Source organism: Plectropomus leopardus, chromosome 7 (genome assembly GCF_008729295.1).
Source record: "Plectropomus leopardus isolate mb chromosome 7, YSFRI_Pleo_2.0, whole genome shotgun sequence".
Taxonomy (NCBI): domain Eukaryota; kingdom Metazoa; phylum Chordata; class Actinopteri; order Perciformes; family Serranidae; genus Plectropomus; species Plectropomus leopardus.
This window is the reverse complement of record NC_056469.1, coordinates 2,959,792-2,986,092: the sequence shown is the minus strand read 5'-3', so window position 1 is coordinate 2,986,092 and position 26,301 is coordinate 2,959,792. Positions and strand designations below refer to the sequence as shown.

General features: G+C 38.6%; 1 protein-coding gene across 1 annotated transcript in view; it reads right to left on the bottom strand.

The window, feature by feature from the left end:
• The window catches only part of ascc3 (activating signal cointegrator 1 complex subunit 3), a 202,737-nt gene that overhangs the window by 68,930 nt on the left and 107,506 nt on the right, over positions 1 to 26,301 (bottom strand). Inside the window, 3 exon segments of the mRNA XM_042490728.1 lie at positions 12,061 to 12,195; positions 18,078 to 18,149; positions 20,915 to 21,091. Of these exon segments, the coding sequence (XP_042346662.1) occupies positions 12,061 to 12,195; positions 18,078 to 18,149; positions 20,915 to 21,091 (384 nt within the window).

The following is a 26,301-nucleotide window of genomic DNA, read 5'->3' as shown; positions in this document are numbered from 1 at the left end:
AATTTGGGTTTCAGTATCTTGCCCAAGGATACTTCAACATGTTGACTAGAGGAATTGGGGATCAAACCACCAACCTTGCAATGGGAGGACAACCCGCTCTACCTTTGAGCCACAGCTGCCCCAATGGTGTAACTTCAACTGAGATTTGCAAAACTCCCTTGAGCCGCTTCCAAAATATTCTTGTCCCGCTATTTAACGGTGTGACAAGACACTTGGTTATTGTTGGGACAACTGAAGGTTTGGGTTAAAATAATCACTTGAAACACAAAATCTCATGGGAGTTTTTTTTATATATCTGGATTAGGCGTATAGGAATCACTCTCAGTGTCAGACATTTGTGTTAATAGGGCTGGCTGTGCTGTTGCGCTCCGGCCAAAAACTATATTCATAAATAAATAAAGAACAATACACTGCAGTAGGAACCTTCTCTCTCTAACGCTGTACTTACTCATCAGCTCCTCTTTGCTCCGTTTTACAAAACCCTCTCTTCACCTGCAGTCTCTGATGTATGTCTCTGTGTGACTGGTGATGGCTGAGGCTAGTGCTGATTCAAGGACATGATCCCTCACTGGCTTCCCAGTGAAGATCAATACTGCCTTTGTTTAATAGGACAAGGGTAGAAGAATTATGACTAAATGGTACTAACAAGTATTACCACCTGCAGCTTTAGTTTAGGCTCAATTCGGGAAATCTGAATGACTGAATGCCTTTAAGAAGGTATAGCTTCAGTTCAGTTCACGTCAGTTCAGTTCAGTTCAGTTCAGTTTGCATTTTTTGTGTTTCCATTTTGAAAAGTTGTGGATGGTATCAATGGAACCCTTCATTAGTTGAAGATGTGAATCCATCAAAAAACCTTAACTGACCACTTCATCTGTTTTTATTGTCTTTCTTGGATAACACAAATTTTTAGAAATTAGTGAATCTTCAATACGTGATAGAGTGTCATTGCTGTGCGCTCCAGCTGTACTAAACCTCTGCAGTTACCTGAAAAGGAGCCAATGCAAAAACCTACTACTTTTAAACATCCCATCACTCTCACTCCAGCCTTTTTTTAGTTTGTTCTACAAGTGTTGGCATGCAGCCCCAATCTGCGGACAAACAAGGTGCAGACGTTTCTCTGTATCACCGGTGAACAAGCAAACACAGCGAAAGCTGTATGGAGCAGCGGGTGAAAATGCTGAACCGATTTAGGGTCTAGTTACATCCCTGTACTTTTGGTTTCAAAGGTACAACAGTTTTTGGTTGAAATGTGGCTTATGACTGTATGCATGACTCATGTCATCTCTTCCCTCTGTATAAAGGCCCTGCTATCTGTCCTACCTTTTTGTCTTTGCACCCTTTTATCTGCACATATTTTTAATGGTGATTAAATTCATTTAATCAAAATTTGAATTTAACCTTGATATATTTTACCTCTTACTCTGCGTCCTTAATTATGTGTTTATATTTTATAGCTCTGTGACCCTGGATTTCTACCACTTTCATGTGTTGTGTGTGTGTGTTACAGAAGGGCTCAGCTGCTGTTTTGCGCTGTGCTCTGTCATCCGTCAACTCCCACCGGTTGTGGTTTGAGTCCGGCACGGTGCAGCATTGCCAGATCAGCTGGAGTGGCAAGACCGAGGAGTTCCTGCGGCAATTACAGAATCACATTATATCAGTACAGAAGCTGATTAATAATAGCGCACCATCCACTCCCATAACTCCTGATATGTTGTTCCACGTCATTTCCTTTCTATGGTTGCCATTAATACTTTTGTGGTTTTCCACCTCCATAATTGGCTTCTCCTCACCCATGGTGTAGGTAGTGACCTCTGAAAACCTCTGACCTGTTGACTCCAGGCCTGGATCCGTCCATTGTGATGTTTTGTTTATGTAGTTATGTAAAAAACGATCGGACGTCAACACGGCGTGTTTTATTCTGAAAATTAATAGGATATTTTAATGATTTGTCGCTGTCTCACTTCCAGTCTGCTCTCTGCTTAATTCATCTGAATTTATGCAAAGTGCTCCAGCGTCTGGCAAAAAATGGAGCCTTGCGTATCTGATCCACAAGAGTCCGGACTGCTGGAGCTGACATGGAGTTGCTTCACATTGCAGCAGAGTCAGTGGAAGTTAACACATAGACTAGAGTGTAATCTATTTGCTTGTCTGCAGTGGCGGATCGGAGCCGGCCAATTTCTGGGGGAAATAAGCTGGAAAGCACTTTGAACTGCCCTATTGTTTGAAATATGCCATACAAATAAAGCTGCCTTGCCTTTGAGAGTGGACATTCACAACAGGTCTGTAAAAATACTTTTGGTGGTAGTAGTGGTCAGACAACACGACATACAACCTTTAACAGTTCACACATGTGGATCCTTTGGTGCACAAGCATATTCACCCAGCTACTGATGTGGCATTGCATTTGCTCTGCTGGTACCCTTCCACTGCTGCCAGTTCTATGCTTTTTGTGATGTATTCAGAGGACAACCACGCAAAAATGACAAAATAGAGCAAAAAAAACAATCCTACTGCACTGTCTGTATCCACCTACAACCTGAAACCAGGGCAAACTGGCACCTGGTGGGAGTCCTCGGGGCCTGGTTGTGCACTGTGCACTGTTGAGATCCACATGAGCCAGGGAAGGCAGGTAATTGAAATGCCATGGATGAGGCTTTGCTTTGAGGTGTCAGAGTGCGTTACAGCCATGCTTCCAGCCTCTAATCTAAGGTGAGTTAGCGCTGATGTCTGCTGTGCCATGGCTGTATTTGAGATGGCAGTGACCTAAGCTCCTGATCAGGTCCCATTAGGCCCTGCTGCTCGCTGCTGCTCCTGCCGCAGAGCTCACTCTGTCCACAGACAGCCAGCTGCCAGCTCCACTTACTGTCTGTCACTGCTGCAACTATGTAAAGAACAGCAGCCAACACCGGAGCCCAAATCAACGATTCAAGAGGTTGTCAAAGCTCCTCTGAGGGTCACTAAATAGTGGTAGGTGTAACTAACTGCTTTTACATTTCTGACAATTTCATTTGAGCACTCATGGATCCCTGGTCCTTTGAGTAAAAGTGTTCAGGGGACACAAAAACATTTTTTTTTTTAGAAACATGGATCAGAATTGTGATGCAGATTATTAAAGCTTCAAAGCTGAGATTTCAGAGTGTAACAGCCCACTAAAAAGGTTGCAAATGTGGTCTGTGGTGTCTCACGGCATTCCGACCAACACTGACTGTGTCACGAGGACCAAAACTATCCATTTACTTTGTGAAATTTAGGCAGCAGGGTGGCTAATTGTTGGTTTCATTTAGTAGCCCTTGATAGTCATAATGTTTGGTGCTCAGAGAGGCTGGCTGTTAAAATGCTGGACAGACAGCAGAGAGTAGGAGGATGAGTTTCCACTCACAGCCTCTCTGCTCCACTTTGCTATCACGATCTGCCTCCGTCTCTCAATATTCCATTCTGCTTCAGCTGCATATCAGATGAATATCTACCAAACCTACTGTAAAACATTGTCAAAATCCCATACCATTTTAGTTTTACAATTTAGTGAGGTCATTTTCTTGATGAGCTTAATTTTAGTTCATCTGGTTTGTATTTTATGTGCCACATTTGCTGCATATCTAACCCAAAATAATTGTCATTTGCTGCTGCAAATGTGCATTCTAAATGTTGCTATCTAGAAGTGGTGAAATACACACCTGGGGAATCAGTGACTTCTTTTAAAATAACTTCTAAAACCCCATTTTTATAGATTTTATCACTGATGTCATCTACTTTAATTAATCAAATAATAATTAAATATCAAATAAAATTATAATCAAATAATTTTAGTTTGTCTTTTGATTTATTCTTCTATTCTGTCTTTTATATTGTGATTATTTCATGTTTACTGCTTATATTCTTTTAATTGTTTTTACCCTTATTGGTATGAGTTGTTAAAATCTATTATCATTATTATTATCAATATCATTATCAGCCTTCCCGCTCATCTGTTTTGCCTCAGATCTTTGTTTATTTCTATTTCAAATTTTGTCTGACCTTAGTTCAACATTATTGTTATTCATATTATTTTTTATTTTATTTCATTTTTGCAAAATTAAAACAAAACAGCAGATTGTGAAGGTAAGATACAAAAAACCTTGGATGCTTAAAGAGAATCTCACCTCAAAATGGGTTACAATAACAAATACAGAATCCTACAATATCAAGAAAAGAACTATTTGGCTCTGATGGTTATGTTGCCTCTGCAAGAAACCCTTCTTGCAGGCAGGTCAAAGGAAAAACTCTGTCAGGTGTCAGATGAATAGGCCTCATTTATTTATTTATTTAATTCAGTCATGAAACGTCATCACGGCCTCAGAACAACTCCCAGGAAGCGCGCCAGGCACTGATGCAAATTTTACATGGTGGCCAAAAGTGGAATTACATCTTTTGAGTCAGTCGTGATGCCCATGGGCCCAGAAAGACTTTTCTCCATTGACCTACATTGGGAAAGAGATGTCTGCGAATCAGTAAATAATTTTTTGTCAGTGTCAAACCCCCCATTAAAAGACTCATTCCACTTTCTAGATTTAAGCTATGCACTTTGATAACATTTGGTAAGTCTAAACGGGATGCAAGATTACATTTTTTAGACCCCCATTCAAGCTAGCGAGGCACTAATCCTGAAGTCAGTCGCTCTTCTGGTGGAAGTTACCCGCTCGGCCATGCTTGGGTGCTGTACACGTGCTCTATGGGCCAGTAGATCCAGGTATTTTACACATTTCTAAACCTGGAAAGAGAGCTTTTTTGGCTTCATGTGCCCACTGAGCAGCTCTCATAGGAATGAATCAACGAGGGCCCAACCCCATGGTTGTATCAAGCCATGCCAGGGCTGTTATGGTTGCATCTTGATGACGTTTCATATTTTCCCCTCTGAGGCCGCCACATCTTTCAGACGTCTCACAACTGAATTGATTAAATAAATAAATAAATAAATGAGTCCGTTTTCTCTGAGGCTGTTTCTTCTGAGGCCCCCTGTATTATTTGAAATTAATATTAAAATTAGATATGACCAAAGACCAAAACTGTGTTTTTTACCAAGCTGTAAACAAGGTACAAGGTACAAGGTAACTTTATTGTAATTTTTTTTAGACGTAGCTTTTGTTTATTTCGCTGTAAAGTTGGGCATTTTAACATGGGGGTCTATGGGGCTTGACACTGGTATCACGATATAGCCCAAAAGTATTGTGATATTGTTTTATATTGTGCAGGCCTTCAAGGCTGCACATGTGCTGTAACAGCACAACAGTCAGAGTGGATAGAGAGGTACTGTCTAGTCTTCTTCACACTGTTCCACTACTTTACAAAAAGCGTGTTTCTATTTAAAGCAGCCATTTTTACGATGTGTGTGTGTTTGTCACTCGGCTGTGTCATCCCTATTTTCCAGCCGCCTTTGAGGCGGCTCATTGTTGTTGATCACTGTAGTGGGGAGCTGGTTTGGCATGATGACAGGCTGTCACAGATCTGACACAATGAAAGGACCGGTGGTGGACTAGACTTGTAAAAATAGCACCAATGAAAGCAAACGCAGACATTAATGAGCCTACTCTGGTGTTGCTGTGGAGTCCCTGGAGGCTCGCTGCTCGCAGGCATCAGTGTGTCAGCAGCCGTGTCTCTTGTCAAACAAAATGACACGAAAGCCGCACATCTGAAGATCACAGAGATGCAGAGTTTAAAGAGAGAGATGCCGCACAAGGAAAGTGAAGGTGTGGCAGTACATCTATACTGTCTATCTCTACCTTTAAAGTACAACATTGATAATTAAACACCTTCTGCAATATGCATCCAGACTTTAAGAGACAAATCTGTCGCACCACCACTGAAACCATGGCTAAGTTGTAGAGGTGTCACTTCACAGCCCTCACTAACCTACAATAGGTCCGTAACATCATCTATGTAATGGACTCGTGGGACCACAAGGTGTCTCTTCACCTCCACAGCAGAGCTCCTTTCTCCTCTGGAACCAGTCACATGGTTTCATCTCTGAATTCATCTAAAAAAACGAGGCAGACGGGGGGAGGTGGAGGCTGGATTGTCAGAGTTGGAGCAAATGAAAGTCAAACGGGCTCACGAATACAATATTCGCTGGGGAGAGCTTAACGCAGAGGCTCCCTGCACATAGGTTCAGGTGATATGAAATGCTTTACACCTACACTGTCATTTTTCTACTTCATTGCATTTAAATCTAAGGGATCATAAACATCAGCTTTTAGCTGTTTTTAATACATGTTTAATTTTAACAGAAGCTGAATTTCAAACCCAATAGACAGAAAAAAAACAACAACAAAAAAAAAAAACCCTGAGAGACAAAACTTTGTACAACCCTGTCTACCTCACCAGGAGTTCTTAACCTTTTATAACTTAAGGCCCACGTCTGGCTCTTAAAAACAATTCAATGGACAATGCCCAAAATAAATGATACAAAAACTAGAGTTGTCTTGTTACCTATCCCAGTATGCCTCCAATACTGGATTAGGTACACAAATCTATGCAACGAGCTGAATCTGTAAAAGGTTAAAAAAAAAAGAGAGCGAAAAGAGAATTATTAAAAATTATTTAAAAAATATATTAAAAAAAACATGAAAAAGGGGAAAATGTCTAGAAAAATAGAGTTCTAATCATAATATTTATATATGTTTCAAAGTTGTGTTACAGAGAGACTATATATCTTATTTTATTATTATTTTTATTTGAATTTTGTGCTCTTTTCCCCAGGTTATTTCCTTTTTTATTTTTAACTTTTATTTCTTTCTATTTTTTGAATGAAATCAAACAAATTACAAAGGGTTAAAGTAGCTTCACACCCAGATTACTTTTACATACTGGGATTACACAATAAAACAGTCACAGGGATCAATGACACGCTTTGACTGATCAGACAGAAAACTGTCAACTATTTTAAAAATCTGACATACCAAAAAAAGTATTTCCAGTTTCTCAGTTATGATGCTTTCCTGATTTTCTTTGTTTTGTGTTAAACTAAACTCATATCGCTTGGGGTGACTGTTGGTTGGAAAATGTTTAATTGGAATACATCACCTTGGAGTTTTGGAAATTGTGATCTATCTATCTTTTCCCAGTTTACGGTGTTTTATTGACCAGATGATTAATGGAGCAAATATTCGGTAGGTTTATCGATAAAGAATGGTAAGTTGCAGCTTCTGAAGCTTTCAAGTAATCAAGCATGATGCAGATAATTAACATTTAAATTAATTGTGTCGTGCTGCCACAAATAAATCATACGCCAATAGATTTTTTGAGCTGGGCTGGTTATTAGGAGCGCTATTGACTAACATCTGCTACCACCCTCTCATCCATTGATGTGATCTGATCAGCTGTGAACAGATCGACAGATCAATTATCCAGTGACAAACTGCTGCAGCTAAAAAAAAGAAGTGAAGGAAAACTCATGGACCCACAAAAACATCAGATATGATTTTATGAAAATGATGTAGAAAAAAAAAGACAAACAAAACTGCTAGTGATAAACTGTTGCAGAGGGAAAAAAAAGAAATATTGGAAACTTGCGTTCACAGACTGACAAGAATGTCTGATATAATTTTATGATAATGATTTAGGAAGAAAACCAAACAAAAACATGAGTGACAAACAGCTGCAGAGTAACAAAAAAGAAGCAATGGCAACTCTGCCTGCTGCGCTGTGTTCATGGACCTGCAAGAAGGTCAGCTATGGTTTTATGGTAATGAAGTAGAAAGAAATTAAAAAAAACGTGAGTGAGAAACTGCTGCAGAGGGACAAAAAAAGGAAGTCATAGAAACTCTGCCTGCTGCGCTGTGTTCACAGACCCACACAAACGTTAGATATGATTTCATGATTGATCAACGATGTAGAAAAAAAACAAAACAAACAAGAAATGCAAGTGACAACCTGCTGCAGAGGAAAAAGGAAACAATGGAAACATACAAGAACATCAGATATAATGATGATTTTATGATAAAGATGCAGAACCACCCCACCCCCACCCCAACCGCACCCACCTACAGAGACCTTTCAATAGTACCTTGTCCTGCATCCTTATATTGTCAGCTCTGGCTTCAAAAACACAGGATGGTGACAGCCAAAATGCCGAACTCATGGCTTTAAATCTGGATTCCACACACCAAAGGGTGTTGTCATGGTGGCTACAACCATTATTTTTATATTGTATGCCACCACACACTAAGTGCTAATTTTCAGTAATCATACTAATATGACTATAACTATAATTTTGTTATAGTTACATAGTTACATTGGAATTTGAACAGAATTTATTCATTTTGTTTTTTAAAAAACAAAATCTGGGGGGCGTTTTGTTTCTTACCAAACTCATTTACCAATGCTAAGTAGCTGGACATGCACTGCACCCAGTTGAATTAGCAGGTCCCTGATGTACTAAAAAAAAAAAATTATAACATGGTGTCATTGTCCACAATGAGAAAGCAATTCTGTGTGAGTGTTAAACTAACAGTGTCTGTTTTGTCCCACAGAGTTATTTCAACCTTAATAAGGCCACAGGGCTGGGACCAGCTCTGGGTTTGTGCTGACCACAACATTTTGCTGACCATAAGCACATGTAATTCATCATCAGCAATACTCTCAGCAGTATTCCCTCAATGCTCCGATGCTAACTGTATATGACACCGCTATTACAGCCCAAGAATTAGGGGCACTTTTAAAGCATCCTTTTCAAAGTTTCCCAGTTCCACCCACACACAGCTTTCTTTGTCGCACACCATTTTAACACTAAGTACACATATGATCAAAAGGCAGGGCTGTTGAGTAAAATGCCCTTTTGGAGAATGTTTTCATTATTTTACTCAACAGCACTTATAATCATTGGCTCACCAAAAAACTGTATTTAACAAGAATTGATTAGAGTGGGTGCATTAAGATATCTAAGCTTGACTGACAGCCTCTCCAAGCCCCCGAGATTAAGCCAATTAAATAACATTAGGAGAGAGAAAAATACAGCCGAATCGCTTCTGACTTTCAAAGCTTGATAAATAAACTCTAAATTATATGACTGACCTTAGAGGTGCTTTATTTCACTGCATATGCATATTGGAGATTAAAAAACACCTATAAATATTAATGGGGGGCAATTTCCAGAGTGCAAATAAGCAGTGCATTATCTCTGTGTGGGCTTAGAGTGGAATCAGCCTGATGCCGCTTCCTTCGCCAGAGCAGGCCCGGGCCGACAAACACTCAAAGACGGACTAATGGAGTGGATAATACTCATTATGTTGGGACACAGGCAGAAGGGCTGGAAGTAAATTAATGTACAGTTAGTGCACATACAACACGATCCATTCATGTACAATGCACTGTAGGAACGGCTGCACAAATGCTTTTAAAGTACTGTTTCAAAGACTAACCAGGCCACGATGCACCATTTTTAGTCCCCCGACGTAATCTCTTGTCTCTATTTCCAGTTTTAGAAAGCATGAAAAGTGATCTGATTTGTATACATATCCCATTAAAAAAAGAGGAGAGATTAGAGGCGCATCAATCTTGGCTCAGCCCCAGGGAATGAAGGAAAAGGTTACTAAATTTATCACTCTGCCTTCTGTTGCAGCACATTTGAATATGGGAGGTGGGAGTCTGAGTGACCATCCTCAGAGGGAGAACATGGCTCCACCTCTGTGTGCGCTCGCAGCACAGGGACCATTAATTACACACGCACACACATGCACAATGGCTCTCATGTCTGTCCACACATGCAAACCAGCAGCACGGCTGTATGGAGTGACAGCAATAATGAGCTGTAAGTCAAGATACCCAGTGTTCTCCATTCTTTTGTCATATCTGTTCTCTTTTGGCTTTGCAGCTTCAGTTCTTATAACCAGATAATGTGTAGTGGGTTAGTCCGAGAAACTCATTAAATACATCACAAAAAAAGGGATTTTCTCTTGAAAACTATTTGTATAAGTTGTATATCAGCCCCACAGATTTTTAAATTTAAATTAAATTGTTTTGCTCTGTAAATTCTCTTCTGGTTTTGTTGTTTTGTCACAGGAGGAACTTTGGGTGTAAGACCACATTTAAAAAATATATTAATATATTTTATCGAATCAGAATTATCTATATGTATTGCAACTCTTGCACATTTAAATTATTCAAAATTCTGTCTATTTTTTTTCTTTTTAATTTCTTTTCTCTTTCTTTGTTGCAACATGTGTTTTTTAATCATCTAGTTAGTGTGTTTTAGTTTTCTTTTTTTTATTGTTTTTTGTTCCTCTTTTTGATTTACTAGTTTTTATTAACTTTAATGAATAATGTTGAATTGAAGGGGAAGACTTTGTATAAGCTCACTTTTAATACCTAACTGTAAACTAGAGCATTTTGACTGAAAGTTAAATTGGTTCAGAATCAAGCAAAATTACTTGCTAGCTGGAGACATGCCAGCTAGTCTGGTGTCTAAACAGACAACAAAGTTTATTCAAGAGATGCAGGTAAGTGTCTTATTAGCTATACATCATTTTGTGGACAAGTTACCACGGCAACACAGGAGGGTTATATAAAAGTGGATTTGGAAGAGTTGACAAAGATATTTTTCTAATAGCTGCACAAATTTGCATGTCAAAATTCACTAATGTTATGGATCCAATGAGTAAATTGGTCAGATTTACTTGACAGGGCAGCTCCATTTAAACAAACAGATGGCACTCAAATGTCACCGAAAATAGAAATAGTGATGTGACTGAACCTTTCATGTTAACTTAATGGCTTTATTTTGTTTTTTTGTTGCTGATTTTGGTTGGCTTTACTTGCTTGTATGTACAGACAAACTTTTTGTCTTGGGAAATAAATAGATAAATAAATAAAAGTGAGGAAGCATCACCTCTAATCATAGCTTGGCAGTCAATATCATAACCTCTAATAACTTTTGGGCTTGGAGAGATGACTATTTAGGAAACCGAAAATATTGTCAGAGAGCCTGACAGCACCAACAGTGTTGTTGTTAACCCTTTCATATGCCGCACACTTGCACTGCTCTTTACATAAAATGCACTTTTAAAAATCAAGCTTTAAAAAATATTACACATTGATATTATTTTTCACTTTCAATGAGTTAATTTTTAACCGACATCAGTTCTAATCATGAATATCAAATGTTCATTAATTTAATAATTTTAACCCTTTAAATGCCAGGGTTTTGTCATGATGCCAACAAGTTTTTATAGGATAAAAAAAGCACACAAAAAATATACTGCAATATATTACAACTAAGTCGTTTTTTTGTTTTGTTTTTGTTTTTATCACAGCCTAAGATATGTCAATGATTTGAAGCAATGCTGATTTTTATGCTATTACTTTTTTGGGCAGTGTCAGATACTCACACTCAGACCACTCTGAACACAAATTATGCTTTTCAAAATTAGACTACATATATTTATTTTCATTAATATGATTTTCTACTTTCATTGAGTTTATTTTTTAACAAACAACAGTCCTAATCATAAATATCAAATATTCATGAATTTTCAGAATTTTAACCTTTTTAATACCAGGTTTTTATCATGATGCCACACTGTTATAGAATTTAGTTTCCACGGTATATTTTAGACTTATTGTTGGAGCTGAGCTGGAAATTCCAAGATTTAACAAAAACACACAATCTTGCCAAAATGTATGCGATATGCATGAACACAGCCAAAATGACCAAAAAATGAAGAATACTAACCGTGTAAAATGCGCAAAACAGTCCCTAAGGGTTAATAATATAAATGCAGATATGTGGTTCAAACTGACTATCTTAATATCAGTGACAGAATAAGGAATTTATCAATATGGTACGGAGCCCCTTAAGTGACATGGGGGAGAAAAAAAATTGATGGGTGAAAAAAAAAAATAAGGACGAACTTTTGCGAGATCGCAATAATTTTGCGAGATCTCGCAAAATTGTCCCTTAAGGGGCTCCGTAATATGCTAATCTGCAAAATGAGTATAGAAAAAACAATTTTGTTAAACTCTGTTTAGAAACTGAACTAATATATTGATGACTTTCCTGTTTTAAAGAGATGAAGGCTGAAACTTTTGTACCTGTTTCTCACACTGGCCATAGTCTGGACCCTGCTCTGGTTGAAAGAAGCATGTCTCTCCGTGGTTCTTTGCCATCTCGATCAGCCCCATGGCCGTCCTCACTGTGGCATTACGAGCGTGGACAAACACCATCACCTAAGACACACAAAGACAAAAGATGAAGACGTTCCTAACATCAATAAAAAACATGATTCCAGCTAGTTCTGTTCAGATGGTACTGCAATATATAATCTGTGGAGTTTCCGTTTAAAGTCAACTGTTTAACCCTTTGAAACTTTTATGCTCTGTTCAGACTCGTTTCACAAGCTACTTGACCCCTTTTGTTTTAAAAAACAGGGGAAGATTAGCAAAGTTATCCAAGGAAAAAAGAAAAGGGTTCAGAGTCCCATATTTATCATCATATTAATTTTATATTTATAAATATGTTACAGAAAAAAAACATTGTTTTTTTAAATATTATTTCATCTTTTTAATACGTTTTTAGGTCATTTTCTTGTTGTTTTTTTTTAACTTATTTTCAGGGAATTTTTTTACAACTTTTTTTTTTACTAATTTCTTGCTTTTAGGATTGTTGCCTTCTCCCCATGATTCTGAGGGAAATCAAACCAATTTGCCTTGCTTTCAAGGGTTAAACAGTTACTGGCTAAAATATGGGACAGGTATTGACTTCCCAGACCCCTTGCAATTGACACCATGAAGTTGGGTCAAGCGTCTCTCTTTATTTAGTCCACATCCTATTTTGTTGTTGTGCTTTTGGTGCTTGGATTATTTGTCCAGAAAACCTTTCAGATATATTTCACCAGATATACAGATGGGTGACAAATCAAAAGTAAAACCTAACATAAAGCCTACAGAACAGTGTCAGTGAACCTTGTCAGATTATTTGAGTGTGTGAAAATCGACTGAGGAGATGAACAGCATTTTCCAAAACACATTTTCTCATTTAGTGTTTTGACGATGGTATTTTTGTACACATCAAACCGTGCAGTGAGCCTGGTGACACAAAACGTCAGCATTCGTCATGGTTCTTTACTCGGTTATTCAGGTTTTTTCATTTTATTTGTGATGCATCTGTATATGGCCCTTTATATGCTCATCACATCTATATTTATGTCTGGGTAGGCTGACTGCCTTAAAGGATAAGTTCACATTTTTTAAAGTCTATATTAAAACAGTCAGGTGCCAATATGAACACTGTAACAGCTTTTGCTTCCTCCCATTCATACAGGCCATTAAAAGATCCCTTCCTGACATGCATCCAGTGGAAGTGATGGGGGTCCAGCCATACACTAGTTTGTTGATTCTTTATTTAAAGATACTAAGAATGTTGAAAACATAGAAAATGGTGTAACAACAATCAATAATGATTCCATATATTTGTTATGAACCCATTGCGCACACTAACAAAATAAGTAAATCCAATCCAATCACCAGAATAGATGCTAACAATGTACATGCGAACCATGGATATGTTAGATTGTACGTTATTATAAAGCGGAACGTCATGTTTTAACCTAATTGTTGTTAATGTGTGGTTGGATTTAAATACAAAAAAATATATCTTAATGGTTAGAAAAATATCATATTTTGGCTAAAAAATACCCAGTTCTGGTGACTCTATGCTGGAAACGCAGAGACGTCTGAGTAAAAAGGCACTATCCTAGCTCGAGAGGCAATTTTTGCCTTTTATGGCACCATTCAAGCTGAAAATGTATTGATGTCTTGATAAAAACAACCACTTTTCCTGGCACTACTCTGGCTAGAAACACAGTGATATCTTGGAAAAAACAAATGCTTTTTGTGGCACTCTTCAACTAGAAACGCAGAGGCCATAGGTGAGAATGTGAGCGCAAATGGTCATCTCTTGATGTGTCAGCCCTATGATATTCTGGTAACCTGTCCAGAGTACCCGCCTCTCGCCCAATGTCAGCTCAGATAAGCTCCAGCCTCCCCGTAGCCCTTCACATGATAAGCTGTTCCAGAAAATGAATACGTGAATTAATGAATAATATGACTGGAAAAGCAGTGATATCTCAGTAAAAAACAACCTATTTTCATGGCACTATCTTGGCAAGAAATGCAGCGATGTCTTGGTAAAGAAAACAACTGATCTATGTTGGCACTATCCTGGCTGGAAATGCAGTTGTGTCTCTGTAAAACACATTTGCTTTTTGTGGCACTATCCTCAGTGGAAATGCAGTCGTGTCTCTGTAAAAAAAAAACAAGTTTGGTGGCAAAAAAGCTGTTTGAAACATTAGGCGGGTTTCCATTACAGATTAGCTAAAAACACAAGTGATATTTTCAAAATTTCGATAAATCACAATTGTGAGATGACTGCGTTGCCATTGACTGATATTATCTCTCTATACTTCTCTAGTGATGTTACGCAACCTTCCGCTCACGATAATATTCCAAGAAGCAATGGATGTTTAAAACATTGCTAGGTTAATTTCTATTGCGGCCACTTTCTAATGCCACTCTAATGTTTGTGCCATGTTTTGTAGAATGTCATGTGACTTTGTTGTACTATTTCTGTCTTTTGCAGAGACGTACAAAGCCGGTATTTTCTTCTAGTGACTGGGCTGTAAAAAAGCCCCTACTGTGGTGTAACAGCTACCCTTTAATAGCCATAAAAAGACGCTGTTGATTGTTTTATGCTTTTTTGTAACTTTTTAGCATGGAAATGGGACCAAACTATATTGCATGACTGCACATGCATTCAGAAACCAGCTGCGTGTACGCTCCAAACACAGAGGGTCCGAAGAGACCACTGCAGCAAATGTTATTTATTGAAGGTGTTTTATCTGCACCGCTGAGCTGTGCGGAGGCATTGTCGGCAGTAACCGCCGGCTTCCCAGCTTATTAAACCTCTCTCTGGCAGCAGGTTTTCCACCAGGAGGATGGTAGGAAAATCATAAAGGAAATTTCATCCATCAGATCCTCCCAGATGAAATTAATATGTCACAGCCACATCTTGACAATTTAATAATGAGCGGAGAAGAGGCCTCCCCAGCTGAGCGGTGGCCTCAGTGGCCTCAACCTACACGCCGGACCGGACCATTGTACAGTTTTAAACAGAGATAAAAAAAGTTGTCTGTGGTGCAGTAGAATTAAGTTGGTTTACAAGCTCTCAAGGGCTCTAGCAAGACTCATATTAAGTGTGTCTCTGAGGAGATAATGGGCAAGAGAGAAGGGAAAAAAAAGCAAGAAAAGGAGTGTGTATGTGTGTGTGTGTGTGTATGTGTGTGCGCGTGTATGTGCGTGGACACTTGCAATAAAGTGATGCAGACAGGATAACAGCCGTGCTCAATAGGGAGTTCAACTCCTGTAGCAGATGGAAGCTAAATGGTAAAGCCTGAATTCACAACTCTCATCTTCCCAACAGGCCTTGTGAGGCTGCAGAGTGAAGCAGGGTGAGTGGAGGGTGGAGGCTGGTGGATGGAGGGAGGGGAGGGTAACACTGAGAGAGATAGGGCCTTCTGAGACTTTAGATAGCAGGTGTTCATTCCAAAAGGTGCACAAAAAATATTTACTGCAGGATGTCCTGTTCAGGAAAACGTTCAGCGGAGCATTTTCAAAGGAAACAGTTGTACTGCAGCATTACTGTGTGACTCTCTGAGTTATTTTTCTCCAAACATTTCACTATAACATTAGGGGGGTTTACATTAACACACAAATTGGGCAAATTGAAATTGCAAATATAAGATACGCCTAATGGAAACATGTCAAGTTTTTAAAAACTCCCATTTAATGCAAAAAAGTTTCTAGGCTGGCATGAGGTGGTATTTCAGGCTATTCAAAGAAGCTATACTGCGCAAAATTGCAATGTAAACATTTTTTTGGGTTTTGGTTTGGGTCACATGATGCTATGGCTATCTACCCAATATGGCTATACTGGCTCCCTCATGATGCAGCAGGAGCTATAAGAGGTGTTATTGCATCACATAACTCTTCAAAAGTTGAGCAGATCATTCAGAAGATTTGAATCAATACCTCCCACACAGAGGGGCTCACCTTTCCATGATCGCTCGCATAACACGTCTACATTGCCTCGGATTGAAAATAATGGCTAGTGTGGTGGCTGCTAATGAACTAAAGCTGCTAATGTTTTGAACATCCATCACCATGCTTCTTGGAATGTTATCGCCAGAGAAGTCGCAGAACATCGCTCAGTGAAAACACAGTCATCTCAGTTTTGCGCAAAGCAGTGATGGAAACCCTTCTTGTCTGACTCTCTGATTTTTTTTTTGTCCATACATTTGACAGTGACAGTCTTAGTCAACAGTAGTATCATCAACAGTATGAAGGACATGAATGAAGGAAATTCATGCCCCGTCCAAATAAGGCAAGGTTATAATACCAAAGAGTACCTGAGAAATGCTGGTTTCATTGAGCAGATGCAATCAGGCAGATACACTTATTTGAAAGGGAAAGGAGAATTGTTCAGTGGGTGTGACTGTAGTCAGGGTAATCTGCCCTGCTGTCATTTTTTGGACTCACAGATTAAGTCTGTATGCCACAAGCACACATTAACTCAAAACACATTTGATCCGAATATCAAATATTTAATTCATATTTTACCCATTTCTACTGTGTACGTGGTTTTTGGCGGTGTTCTGTTCATTTTGTCTCTCTATGTTTTTTTTGTTTTTATTGTAAAGCACTTTGTAACTGTGTTTTAAAAGTTTATTATTATTTTCATTAATATTTTTTCTATTATTATTTATGTGCATAATTGTTAGATTTCACAATCAGGGGCAGCAGTATGGCCAGCTTATATAGCACAACAAACACATGTTGCTTGTGGGTTACGCCTGGAATTTACTGCCTACGTAAGCAGCGTACATGGAACCTGTTTTTTTTTTTTTTTTTTTCTCAGCCTGTGTTAACAGGTGAGACCAGCCACACTGCCTGCGTGAGCAGCGCTGCTCAGCTGTGTAATATCTAGAGACTGGAATGGTCGCCGTTTTTCCCCCACAATGCCCGTGGCTTTTAGTAAAAATAGACAGTGAAAATGGTCATTATACCACCTTCCACTACAGTTTCAGTGTCTTCATCTGTCACCGACATGACAAAATACAAAATACATACAATACTGTGTATGTGTCTTACTCAACCTTTCCTGTTTCTGTTTCAAAATAAAAGGTTTTTTGGAGTGAAATATTTGCAGGACTGTGTTTTTGACAATGTTTCTGCATACACTGCGTGGAGTATCTGGCTTCTAATTGTGGCTATACAGCAGTTACAGCAGCAGCAGCTCTGCAGCAGCACTGCAGCAACAATGCTGTCAATGTGAACATTACAGGTGTGCGAGCTGCAGCAGTTTGGTATGGTTACCATCACACACTGCTCACACATGCAGTGTGTGCTTACACTCTATACCAAGTTTTGGATCCTATGGTGTGCTTCCATCAGCTGGGGTTGAGGAACATAAAGACCTGAGCACAAGGTTCCAACGTCAGGAAAAAAAGGATAAAGAACTACTGTAGATCTTACTGCTGTTGGACAGATTCTTGTGTTTCAGCTATATGAGACTGTATTTTTTGCTCTCCAAAGCCAGATGATGACAAAGTGGTGCCAGTTACAGGTCTCTTTATTTACTGGGGGGGTGTGCCCTCTGGGTGCAGCATTGTGTTTGTCAGCTTGGGAAAGTTATGCTGGAGATGGACAAAAATATATATTTGTCATTGAACAACTATTTGAAGATTAGCAGACATTTCTTTGCATCATTTTGGTGAGTCATTAAAATTAACAAAGATTTATTGCAAAACTGAAAACTGCACAGCTGTGTAGCACAAAATTAACAGAAAAGAAAAAAATCAGTTGGTAATCCCAATTATTTGTATGACAACTAACCGTCTATATAGTTTTTGGGACTGTCTGACCAACTGTGGTAATTTCAGTTGATAAAACTCACAGTTGTCAGATTAACTTCTCCAAACCCTTTTGGCAAAGAAACCGTGACATTAAACATGGGTAGATTTTAGTAGGTTTCAAACATGCAGAAGATGCCTTACCTGATGACCAGCTTTGACCTGCTCCAGAACTTTGTTGTAACAAACCTCCTCCATGTCATGAAGCTGCTGTATCTGAACAGAACACAAAATAAAACATTTTTAAATTAAATGATTACTGCAACATGTCAACTCTAATGTAACTAATGAACTGCAGGCACATGTAGCTGAAACCTACAGACTGAGTATTCTCCTGTCCCACTCTGACTTGTCCTCTGCAATGAAACCTCTGCTAGGAATAATGAGAACACTGAAACTTCCTTTTGACTGAACAAAGGTGGTTTTATTATAAAAGAAAGAAAACAGTACCATGTTGTGTATGTTATATGCTAATTACTTATGTGGTTTTTGGTTTGATTTGGTTATTGTGATCATGATTCTATATTAACCAAACAAGTTCTGTGTTGTAGCAGTCATTCCATGAAAATTTGACTTTTGGTTCCCAACATTTAAAGGTAAAAACAAGGCAAAATAAAACTAAAAACATTAATTAAAATCCACACAATAGCTTGCTTATTTTTAAGAAGAAGATAAAATAATAAAATTGCAATTTGTGTATTTTTAATTGTTTTCTGTTAAACTATAGTTGTGTTTCTCATGTTTGTTCTGAGCATTTCTCACATTCATGTGAAGTAACAAAATAAACCTTATCTAAACATTGCCTTGATGTATTCCAGCACCAGCATAAAACACTGTTAGTATAAGTGGCATCGCAAGAGGAAATTACATTTTAAGAGGAGAAATTCAAATTCTGGTGAGTTTTCATTTTCTTTTAGAAAACTGTTTCATACATTTTCTTTCAAAACCTTTTCTGTCAGACATATTCCCTCCACCCCATCATGCAAGATACATGGCTTTTTCATTTTTCTGCATGCAGTGCAACTGTTTTGTTAGCTTTAACTACAGTGAGAATTTCAGCAATATTACTTGAAATCTTTCCACCTCATTGTGGTTGATATCTGGATAAAACTAGTAAAAAAAATGCGTGAATTTGCAATCTTTTTGTTTTATTGCAGGTCTCAACATGTTCTTCATGCTATAAAATACAAAATTTGACTTGGTTATCGTAGAAAAAACATCTTAGAATCCCAAGGTCCAACCTGAAGAATTACCATGGAACAGTCATGGTTAGATCATTCAATTTACAGTTAAAACTTCAGTTCTGTCTTCTAAAATATAGTTCTTCAGTACAAATTACCCTCTGACAATGGTTACAAATATGTGACCTGCCACCAGAAAACCAGCAACAAGTCGGCCCAGCACAAGTCGTGTAAACAAAGAAAAAACGATTTTTGTTTTTAATAAATGATTTTTCGTTTTTTTTGTAGAATATCAGGTCAAAATAATGAAGAAGCCACTTCATGCTTCAGATAACAGTACTGGGGGCCTTAAAACCATAAACTTTGTATTTGAATTTGGGTTGTTTTAGAGGAAAAGTCGGATCTTAGTTGGGGGTGTGGTGATTCTGCAGTAAATTAGCATACTGGCTTTCTTTGGCTACTCACCTGCGTTTGCTGTTTGTTTTTTCGGCCAATCAGCTGCACGTTAAAGACGAACCACATGGCTACTTGAGCAGCTGCTCCTGCATTTAAAGTAGGCTCATAACTGTTACTGCTACTCCTGGAAGCTATGTGTGTTTTCATCACTGAATGAAGATGGAGCAGAAAAAACGCATTGCAGAAGAACTAAATCGGGGCTGTTACAGTGCAAATCTTTGGCAGTACTTCTTCAAGAAGCCAGATGCTTCTGGTCATGCCGACACCGATCTCACTTCTGATTCTGAACCCGAACTACAAGATGAAACTGAAGAAGTCGAGAAGAAAGGAGAATTCTCTCCTCGGGACACAGTCGTGTAGCCGCAAACTTTTTCCAGAGCTTACGTACAACTTACGGATGGATTCTTTAGCGGCCGAAAGAGAGCGGCAGGACATGAGAATAATTGGACACCTTGAGGGGAACAGGCGTACAGTAGTTACTTCTGAGATGACTACATCCACCAAGAAGCCAGCGATGAAAAGAAAGCACCCCTGAACTTGTTATCTGATCGGAGGCAATGAAATCTGTAGGAATACTTTTCAGTTCCTTATGGGATGAGTTTGCATTAACGTCCATGATATCTATGTTACATTAGTGTTCAGTCGAAGTCACATACAGGGATTACAAACTATTTTCATGCTAGAAGCTATCTTTTAATTATCCACTGTGAGTTTCACTAATGTCCAAGTTATCTAGCTACCTAGCTCAGTATTGTCGTTTGAAAATGCAATGTTACGCACATCGAAACTGTGAGCATCTGCTATTAATTTGAATTACACACCAACCTGATAATGTGCTCAAATAATGTGTAAATAACACACCCATGGGTGAATAACACCTTTGGGTGCAAGAATGACACATCCATGGGTACATGATTAAAGTATTGACTGTCCTGTGGGCTTACAGATGTCTACTGACAGCTAGACTGTGAGGGGGTTGAATTAAGTAATTGTGATGCAAATAAGCAGCCTCTGTTACCTGGCTCTCCAGGTAGGTGAGAATCTTTCAGAAACCTTGAGGCTGGATTTCTCACAAAATTAGTTTGAGGAGTGCCTACATTCAAATGGCCACATCTTCTTTAAATATTTTCAGATTTTCATGTCTTAGACAATGTTGGAAAGCTTAGAAACTACACTTCTGTAAATCTGTAAATAACTCAAAATGTCCCTATGGCGACTTGTTCCTGGTTTTTCCATGGCTGGACATATATACTCTATGCATGTATTACCTGAAAGAACTACACTATGTGTATGTAGAAGTGGCATAGATTGGTTAATACATTCAAATTATGTTTGTTTGTTTACCTTGTTAGTGGTTTTGATGCCAACAAAGGTCTGTCCGAGGGGGACCGGTCTGAAGCGACTGTCGAAAAAGAAGAGGCCGATGTAGGGGTTGACATGTAGGAAGGCGGCCACATCCAGATAGTTGGGCAGGGTGGCTGATAGGCCCAGGATCCTGATCATACTCTGTGTGGATTCCACCTGACCATCAGATAATAACACAGTGTCACAGTTAGCAGTGTACCCCCAGGGTTCTAAAAGTTAAATTTAAGACTTTTAAAGACCTTTATGATACCACCTTGAATGAAATTTAATGCCAACTTCAAGGCCATACTGGCAAAGGTGTGAAGGATATAATGCAAAATTGGTGTTGAGTTTTGTCCCTAGGATTAACGATATACTAAATGATTGAATTTAATAAAACATGTCATCAATACTCACATTCATATATGATTTATATAGCTTCATGAGGCGTGTGTCATTAAATTAAAAGAAATACTGATTTCTTGCATTAAGAGTTCCAACCCTTCTCAGTGGCCTCACATAATGCCTTGGTCACATGATGGTCACAACAAAATTCATACTTGAACTGAAACTCAGTAACATGGTAAAAAGGAAGAAATAACAGAAGTATTTTATACACAAAAAAACTGGGTATTTGTCACATTTAGGAATCCCAACCCTTCTCACATAGCGCCTTTTGATCACAAAAGCTCCTCTTTCAACTGAAGCTGACGAAATAAAAAGAGACTATCACAAGAGACTAAGTGAGTATCATAAGAGCTTTATATGTGTCTTTATATACAGTCTATGTACCAGACATAAAAATGGCATATCTGGAGTTGAGCATCTACCCAGTATCATGTAGGCCTAAATAGAATCTGATATGAATGTAATTTTATGTGATGCCCATGTAAATTATCTTTAGCAATACCACTGTGGTGATCCACTACTGATAAAAAAAAGGTATTTTACATTGCATTATATGACATTTTCAATTACAAATCTAAAATGTAATATAAAATAGATTAAGCTCTGCAGCGTTTCACCCCCCGCACACATTGGACAGAAGATTTTCCAAACTCCAGCCAACTACCACTCAGCTCAGTCTGCTGATACTCTGCTGTAAACTCCTATGGGACACAGATACCCAGGAGGCAACCATTAACACTGTGCTCCCAGCAGACCACCAGCACCTCACACTCTTCTCAACAGAAGATTAATGCACATAAGGCTGTTGGCCCTAATGACATCCTTGGATCTGTGCTCAGGGCCTGTGCTTTAAAACCATTTCCATCATGGTGGTGCCAAAAACTCCACTGCAGCGAGCCCTAACAATATCCGCCTTGCTGACTCACTTGCACCATCATGAAGTCCTTCGAGGGGCTGGTCCTGGCTCATCTTGAAACCTGCCTACAACCCACACTGGACCCTCTCCATTTTGCCTACTGCTAGAACAGGTGTACAGAGGATTTCATGCCGCTACCTTTCGTTCTCTCCCACCTGGATAACAGCAACACACCTCTGTGAGAATGCATTTCACCGACTTAACTTCAGCATTCAAATATCGTCTTTTAAAAAATGCTCACCACCCTAGGTGACCTTGGCTTCAACATATATCTCTGCAACTGGATACTGGATCTCCTAACGAACAGACTCCAACTGATAGGTTAAATAACTACAATCTTTACCTTTAGCTCTGGCTCCCACAGGACTGGGTGCTAGGTCCTGTGCTCCTTTAACTTGTGGAGTGCCTCAGGGGTCAATCCTTGGACCAATTTTATTTTAACTTTTTGTGCTCCCCTTAAGGCACTTAATCAGCCAATTTGATTGTGTGTTTTATCATTAGTATGACACATGACTTTACCTTTCAGTTCAGCCCATCAACCTCTCGCATCTACCTATTCTGCACAAGTGTCTGACCAAGATCAGTGACTGGATGTTGTTTCTTCAATTAAATCACAGTAATAATCAAGTTCTGTTTTTTGTCCGAGATCAGTTCTCTCTTAAGATCATATAAACACCTCAGTTCATGGGTCACAAATACAAGTTCTTTTGTGAAAAGCCTCAGAGTCACTTTTGATTATCAGCTGACATTAGATAAACATGTCCTGCTACTTTCACCTCAGAAATATTGCAAAATACAACTGCTGTTATCTTTTCAGAAGGCAGAAACAGTAAGCCATGTTTTTGTGTCCTCCTGTTTACACTACCGTAATGCTCTCTATCTCTGCGTAAGCCATGACACTGTTACATCGTTACAGTTAGTCAAAACTCTGCTGCAAGACCTCATATTGCATCACCCCAGCTCAGATGTCACTTAATTGCCTGCACATCAAATTTAGAATTCAAGCCAAGATCCTCCTCTGAATATATAAGTGAACTACTAATGCTGTATACCCCTGCTAGGCCCCCCAGGTCCTCTGAACAGGGCCTGTTGGATGTACCTGCTCAAGACTGAAAACACCATGCTGTGGAACAGTCTCCCCCCGTGGGTCAGTTCAGCAACCTCTCTTCAGGGCTTTGTGTCACAGATGAAGACCTATCTTTATTAAGTGTTTTAAGTCATGAATTATGTACTCTTTTTGAGCTGTTATTGGTTTGGTCTGTATTGACAGGGCGAAGGTTAAGCTTTTCTAGGGTCCACATCTCCGAACACCTCTCTTGGACCCTCAAAATTTCTACTCTGGTCTAGAAGACAAACCAGTCTCTTCTACTCAAGGACACTGAAGAAAGTCCGAAATTTAGAACACAGAAGCACTTTGTACAACGTGAGCAGCTGTCTTTAGGGTCCATGTCATTGACTTATGAGGCAAAGTAAATGATCTTGCGCATACACTGTATGTATTTTGTCTTTGAAACCTGAAGAAAATTCAATATGTTGTGTATCAATGTGGGTGAGAGGAGAGAAAAGGGAATGGGGGTGGGATGGGGGGTGGCCCTATCTATGAGCCTCATGCTGGATGTGACAGGGAAGATTGGTAAGGCCTTTAATGTGATGCAGTACCTGTCAAACCATCCCATCAAGATAAGACCTAACCAATCCCTGCCAGCGGTCTGGGCCTGTACTGCACATTCACACCACTGCTGCTGAACCTCCATACTGCAGATGTGCATCGTGTTCACCTACAGAGTGTCAAACAGTCTGGAAGGTTTTGTTTTTTTTCTTTCACTTTATGCAACTCTGAGTTTGACTGCTCCTCTCTACAAGAGATGAAGAGTCCATGTTTCACTTAAGTTTGTGGCATCATTAAATTTTATAGCAACATAAGGTAATTGAGATTAACAGCTAAATTTACAATCATCCCAATGGGTAATGAGCTGAATAAAGGTAGGTTACAATATTAAAATTAGACACTATTCTAGTGTACCAGACTTGTACTAATCGTGTACTGCATATTATCAGACATATTGTACTGCATATGTTTAGAGTTAGAGTATACCCCTAGTTTATATTTTAGCTTCTACTTAAAGATTCAGCTAATATTTTAATGTACTACTTGTCTTACTATTTAAGTGTCCTTATGTGGTGTACTTTATGAGTGATGAGACATGGCTGCTGTATCAACATAATTTCCCATGGTATAAACAAAGCACTGTTTCTCTGTCTATCTTCTGTCTATTATATTATGGATATCCCATCAATAACTTTTCACTGTTTTTGCTAAAAAGGCACTATACCTATTGTTACACATTAAGGATATAATTGTTCACTAGTCCTGAAGAATATGACTCAGCCTGTTGAATCAGTCTGAGAAAATACCCCTGATGATGTTCCTATGGATCCCTGGAGACTACAAATTTATAACACAAAGCCTGTTACAAAAACAGTTTGAAAGAATGTATAAATCTCAGGTACTTAGCTGGATAATTTCCATTTTATACCACTTCTACTTCACAGTTAGCGATACATTTTTACTTTTAATTTATCAAAATGTATTTGATAGCTACACTTACTACTTATTTACCACATGAAGAATTTAAAAATATGTCGGTCAGCTGATATTATCGGCCGATATTGGCCCATCACAGATATATCTGTATCAGTTTATATGTTGTTCGATATGCACAATATGAAAAATTTATTTTTAACAGAACATGATGCAGAAAAAGATGCTCACAGTAATTTAGAATGAGAATATTCCAAATGAAGTGTACTGTTTCATTGCAGTGATATCATTTTTGACAATAATAGTTTTTTGTCAAAGTATAAAATATCCTGCCTTCATTACATTATCTTTGTAACAAGTAGTGGATAACCATGTCTCAGGGATATCTGCATTGCATAATTGCATATAAACATAATATCTGCTGATATATCAATATTAAAATGTTTTACTCCCCAATATTGGTATCGGTACCAGCCCAAATGATCATAATCAAATAACTCCAGTATCGGTTGGGTTCTAAAAAAAAAAAAAGATATTCTGAAATTAGCTCCACCTCCGCCAAGTAAACATCAAAATGCTGCCTACATGTTAATTCATCAGTAATAATAATCCAATAATACTACATATAATAACATAACACTGACTGTCAATTGTGCCTACAACCCATATTTTTGATTATTTGAACAAAACAACTGCCAACACCAAGCAGCAACCTCCAGTGCTAAAATAAAATTAGGCCAATGCAGAGGTTCCAAAAGCTGCAGTTCCACCCATGGCCACTTGGGGCTAGTTCCAAGAGCGAGTCAATCCCCATAGACCCCAGTTTTTCCAGTAAGAACGGTTTTAACCTTTTTTTTTTCTTTTGCTAGCAAAAATTAGCATCAGCATTATCATAGTTAACCATAGCTGTGAATGCACCATGTTAACCAAGTTAGCAACTAACGTCCACCCATTTGTCACATCTGGCTCCAAAAATCTGAAATGGCTATAAGCAAGATGCCAAACTGGGGGCTTCAAAACACGAGTCAACAAATGAACGGGTGATGTTTCGATGGCTACGTCCATCATTTTATACAATATATAGCTAATATAAAGCAGGAGAGCTGGTGAATTAATTCACTGTTTACGTAAAAATATGACTAGTGTTGCTTAAAGGCATATCTAGGGGCTTAGGAGTGGTCCACTAACAGTCATCAACAACCCTGTAAACACTGCATATTATAGTCATTTTGTGGGCATTAAAGATCACAGTCGAGCACCCAGCTATAAAAGGCATGCCTTATGTAAGCTTAGGTGCAAAACTGCTTTTAAAATACCAAATAACGAAGAAACCCGACAACACAGCAACATTAAAGGCCTTTGTAATAAAGGTTAGAGGGACTTTATCTTGAATGCAGTGTGTAATTGGTAGCAGCACACCCGGCCAAGAAAATGTAGTCCAAACCAAAGCTCTTCCAAGTAAAACATCAAAGTCAGAACTGGCTTGGTTCTAAAACATTTGCATAAAAAGGGGGACAAATA